Below are 5,554 nucleotides of genomic sequence, written 5' to 3' on the forward strand. Positions count from 1 at the left end.
GTTGTGTTTTATTCAGGGCTATTCAACCCCCCCTTCTAGCCGGCCCAACGGTCCTACATAGACCGTTCCAAGTGCTTGGATCCCTTCTGGGAGCCTGGATCATGACGTCAACCATCCAATCAACGCTCTCCAAGCTGGTGACAAGATTGATTTTGGGCATTCCGAGTGCCCAGATCACTTCCGATCGCTCGGATCCCTTCCGGGTGCCCGGACCAAGTTTTCCAGCCGTCTTTATTTCCTGCAAAATGAAGTTAGTCCGAGATAATAAAACTTATATTACCCTGCAAAATAAGTGTTAGTACAATTATAGCCAAGAGTAGTAATTAGATTCTGTCTTCTCGAGACCAGAATCTATTCAAGATCTCAACTTAGATTTCCCAAATGGATCTAAGTTGGATCAATGCTACTATTCCCTCAAACGGGGAATGTGTCCTCACCAAGTCACTCTCCTCCAGTGACTTACCGTAACTTACCACTTTGCCATACATCTGGTCAGCCCGTCGACCTATCTGGATTTCATGCCAGCTATCCGGTCGAGCCGTTGACCAAGCTGGACTTTGTGCCAGATATTCGGTCAGTCCGTCAACGTATCTGGACTTCGTACCAGCTATCCAGTCAGCCCGTCGACCTAGCTTGATTTCTTGCTAGATATCCGGTCAGCTCATCGATTTATCTGGACTTCTCCTGTACACTTGGTTAAATCGTTAGATCACATTAAACCTAACTTAACTTACTTTGTTATTCATCAAAACCTGAGTTAGACAGTTAGTGCAACCTGTACCAACAACTTACCCTGAAAGCAATGGTCAAGTAAAAGTCACCAATTAAGAGAATCTCATAGGATTGCGAGCTCAGCTCGACCACGTAGGAGGCAGTTGGGTCGACAAACTCCCTAGTGTCCTATGGGCCCTGCGCACGACCCCCAAAGGAGTTGACTGACGTGATGCCATTCCATCTAGTGTACGGCAGTGAAACACTAGTCCTGGTGGAAGTCAGAGTGGAGTCCGATCAGGTGCAACAGTATGATGAGGAGAACGGCGAGCGAAGACTGATGGAGCTAGACTTGGTCGACGAAGCACGGGACAAGGCTGCCGTTCGACTGATGGCATACCAACAGCGGATGAAACAAAATTACAATCGGAGAGTTATCCCGTGGTCCTTCCAGGTCAGTGATCTAGTGTGGAAGAAGATAAAGCCGGTCGGCGATGTCACCAAACTCGAAGCTCCATGGGTTGGACCCTATAAGGTCGTGCAGAAACTCTGCTCAGGAGCATATTATTTGAAAGACAAAGATTGAAGTCAGCTCATTCGATCGTGGAGTGTGAATCACCTCTAACCCTATAGGTCCGAGTAAGAGGTGTGAATGATGATATTTACATGTATGTGCGTGCATGTCTTCCTAATGCAAGATAAGTATGAATAAAATTGTAAGCATTCCAGACTCATGAGTCGAGCGGCGACTATAAATCCTTGTCTTCACCGACGGTCGAGTGACGACCTTAAACCCATGTCTTCACCAATAATCGAGCGACGACCTTAAACCCTAGTCTTCATCAACGGTCGAGCGACGACCTTAAATCCATGTCTTCACTGACAGTCGAGCGGCGACCTTAAACCCATGTCTTCATCGACGGCCGAGTGGTGACCTTAAACCCGTGTCTTCACTGACGATCGAGCGACGATCTTAAACCCATGTCTTCACCGACGGTCGAGTGGCGAACTTAAACCCATGTCTTCACCGACAGTCGAGTGGCGACCTTAAACCCTAGTCGTCATTAGTGGTCGAGCGATGACCTAAGCCCATGTCTTCACCGACGGTCGAGCGACGACCTTAAACCCATGTCTTTATCGACGTTCGAGCGACGACCTTAAACCCATGTCTTCACCGATGGTCGAGCGGCGACCTTAAACCCATGTCTTCATCAGCGGTCGAGCGGTGACCTTAAACCCATGTGTTTATCAGCGGTCGAGCGGCGACCTTAAACCCATATCTTCATCAGTGGTCGAGCGACGACCTTAAACCCTTGCCATCATCAATGGTCGAGTGACGACCTTAAACCCTAGTCTTCATCAATGGTCGAGCGATGACCTTAAACCCTTGTCTTCACCGACGGTCGAGCCGTGACCTTAAACCTTTGTCGCCATCAACGGTCAAATAATGACCTTAAACCCACGTCTACACCATGAAATGGTCGAGTGGAGACCTTAAAATCGGAATTGATTGATCACCTAAGAAAATAGATAACTCTTTGTCCATCGGAGAAACACGAGGCCACACTTATAGTTTACACGACAATACTTGATCTAAATACAAGTTGAAGATGCCGAACGGCTAGAAAAGAGACAAAGAAAAATAGGAGTTCACTAGACAGACATACATTCATTGATGCTTCAAAAAATACAGAAGTAAAACTCACACGAGTAGGTTCACTCAAGGTAATCTAAAACATCATCAGGCAGCGACTCAGCCAGCTTGTCCCGGCTCATGATCTTTCTTGTCAAAGAGGTAGGGAAGTAGCCGCCTTCCTTCAGTTGATTGAGAGTCTCGTCGATAGCAAGGTCGAATAGGAGTGCTCGATCAACAACCTTGTCATTAAAAGTGTTTGAGTGGTTGTAAGCCTACTTCATGAGGTCGAACTTGCTCGACTCGATTCCCTGGTAAGCCTCTAAGGCCGCTCGGGAAGTTTTCAACTCTTCCTTTAACTTGGCCAGCTCTTCATCTTTTTTGGCAAGCTGGGTCTTCGCTGCGGTATGGTTGGCCGATCGTCCATCCCTCTCGACCTTCAATGTGGCCTCCACCTCCTTTAGGTTCTGGGGCAACACCGGGACTCCTTATTTTTGATCTCCAAGTCCTCGATGGCCTAAAGCTTTCTGGTGTTGACCAAATTGAGCTTGGGCTCGAAGGAGCTGACCTGTTTAACAAGATGAGCCAATTGATCAGCCTGCTCGGCGCCTTTGCTCTTCTCTGCCTCCAGCTGCTTGGAGCTCTTATTCAGATCGACTCTTAGTTGAGCCATCTCAGCACTCATCTGCTCTAGCTGCGCCTGGGAAGCAGATGATTAGCCGATCGAGGCTCGCAGTTGCTTGACTTCCTGCTCCAAAAATTCGAGCCTTTGGCACATGGCCATACTCTCTACCCAATATTGTAAGGAAATGAGAAATTTTTTAGGGTCGAGCGACAACAAAAAGTAACTTGTAAAATATTTACCCCAGTGGACATCTGGGTATGACTGTCGGCAAGCGCCCCTAGTGGCATGATTGCCGCATGGGCTCGGGCTGTTGGTTGCTACTCGGAAAACCTAGAGGTTCCACTGTACAAAAATTTTGTACAAAGGTCTGAATCTTTTCCTAGCTACCATGTGTTCTTTTAAATTAAATTTTGGATCGCCTGCGGAACTTAACACGTTTGATCCAAAACTTAATCTATTTGTTCTTTTAGGTTTTGACTTGGATCTCCTGCGAAACTTAACACGTTCGACCCAAGTCACCTTAAGTTATTAATTCCATTAAATATTAATTTCCATAATCGGTTCCCAATACTGACGTGGCGAGGCACATGGCCTTCTTGGATATGGGAGCAACCACCACCGACTAGACAAAACCTTTTATAGAAAGCTAATATTTAATTTCCTAAAATAACTTTAGGTTAACCGAAAAGAACAATCAAATCACAAGGAAAAGAAAAACAAAAGAACACTATATCGAAAACAAATTCGAAACTCTAGAATCGTATGCCTCTTGTATTTAGTATTATTTCCAAAAATAACTAGTATGATGCGGAAAGAAAAATTACTAGTTATACCTTTTAGAAAAACCTCTTGATCTTCTACCGTATTCCTCTTCTAACCTCGGACGTTGTGTGGGCAATGATCTTCCGAGATGAGAACCACCAAGCACCTTCTTCTTCCTTGCAAGTTTCGGCCATCAAAACTTCTTCTAGGATGAAGAGGTTCGGCCACCACCACCATGCTCCAAGGGATGCTAGAAACAAAGCTTTCTTTCTCTCCTTCTTCTTCTTCTCTAAACTTGATCCGGCCACCATATGAGTCTCCACAAGAAGGATGAGGTTCGGCCATCAAAGAGAAGAAAGGAGGAGAGGATGGCCGGCCACACCAAGGAAGAAAAAGAGAGAGGAAAAATAATAGAGTTGTTGTCCATGAAGGCACCTCTACCCTCTCTTTTATAATCCTTGGCCTTGGCAAATAAGGAAATTTAAATAAAATTTCCTTAATTCTTTTACCATTGATAAGGAAAATTTATTTAATTAAAAATAATTTTTTTCTCATCAACAATGTGGCCGGCCACTTTAAACCAAGTAAAGGAAATTTAATTCAATCAAGAATTAAAACTTTCCTAATTTGTTTCCGGAAATTTTATAAAAAATTTCTCTAATAATTTTCCCTTCATGATGGTCAATAAAAAGGAAATTTTATAAATTAAAATATTTCTTTTAAACATGTGGATAAAAAGAAAGTTATCTTTAAAAAATTAAAATCTCTTCTAATCTACAAATAAGGAAAGATATCTAATCTTTTCTTAATCCTTGTAGAAGCTTTATAAAAGAGATATTTAATTTTTAAACTCTCTTTTAAATCATGAACATGATTAAAAGGAAAGTTTTTACCAAAATTAAAATCAACCTTTTAATCTACAAATAAAGAAAGAGATTTAACTCTTCTCTTGATCTTTTGTAGAATCTTATAAAAGGAAAGATTTAAAATTTTAAACTCTCTTTTAAATCATGTTATCCACATGAGAAAAATTTAAAAAATAAAATTCCTTTTTATTTTAATAGGGCCGCCACCTAAGCTTGAGTTCAAGCTAGGGCCGGCCACATGAATTCACCCATGAACCAAAACATGGCCGGCCCTAGCTTGGTCTCCAAGCTAGCTTGGCCGGCCCCCTATAGGATGGGTAAGAAGGTGGGTATAGGTGAGTATAGTACTCTATAATTAAGAGGCTACGATAGGGACCGAGAGGAGGAATTGGTTTTGGTCTCCCGATAAAATTAAGCATCCAGTGTTCGCCCCGAACACACAACTTAATTTTATCAATAATAATTCAATTCACTAGAGAATTATTATTGAACTACCGCACCAATCCCAAATTACATTTTGGGCTCCTTCTTATTATGAGTGTGTTAGTCTCCCTGTGTTTAAGATAACAAATGTCCACTAATTAAGTAAGTTACTGACAACTCACTTAATTAATATCTTAGTCCAAGAGTAGTACCACTCAACTTCATCGTCATGTCGGACTAAGTCCACCTGCAGGGTTTAACATGACAATCCTTATGAGCTCCTCTTGGGGACATTCTCAACCTAGATTACTAGGACACAGTTTCCTTCTATAATCAACAACACACACTATAAGTGATATCATTTCCCAACTTATCGGGCTTATTGATTCATCGAACTAAATCTCACCCATTGATAAATTAAAGAAATAAATATCAAATATATGTGCTTGTTATTATATCGGGATTAAGAGCACACACTTCCATAATAACCAAGGTCTTTGTTTCTTTATAAAATCAGTATAAAAGAAACGACCT

At 42.4% G+C, this 5,554-nt stretch overlaps 1 protein-coding gene across 1 annotated transcript; it reads left to right on the forward strand.

Annotated features, from left to right (window-relative positions):
* Nucleotides 1–943: 943 nt before the first annotated feature.
* On the forward strand, nt 944–1,297 carry LOC121997153. The gene has a single exon (XM_042551418.1). The coding sequence runs from the start codon at nt 944–946 to the stop codon at nt 1,295–1,297; it is 354 nt and encodes a 117-aa protein (XP_042407352.1).
* Nucleotides 1,298–5,554: the final 4,257 nt, after the last annotated feature.

Source organism: Zingiber officinale, chromosome 1A (genome assembly GCF_018446385.1).
Source record: "Zingiber officinale cultivar Zhangliang chromosome 1A, Zo_v1.1, whole genome shotgun sequence".
NCBI lineage: Eukaryota > Viridiplantae > Streptophyta > Magnoliopsida > Zingiberales > Zingiberaceae > Zingiber > Zingiber officinale.

Coding starts and splice junctions, on each gene's coding strand:
- LOC121997153 (XM_042551418.1), top strand. CDS start 944: ATGCCATTCCATCTAGTGTACGGCAGTGAAACACTAGTCCTGGTGGAA.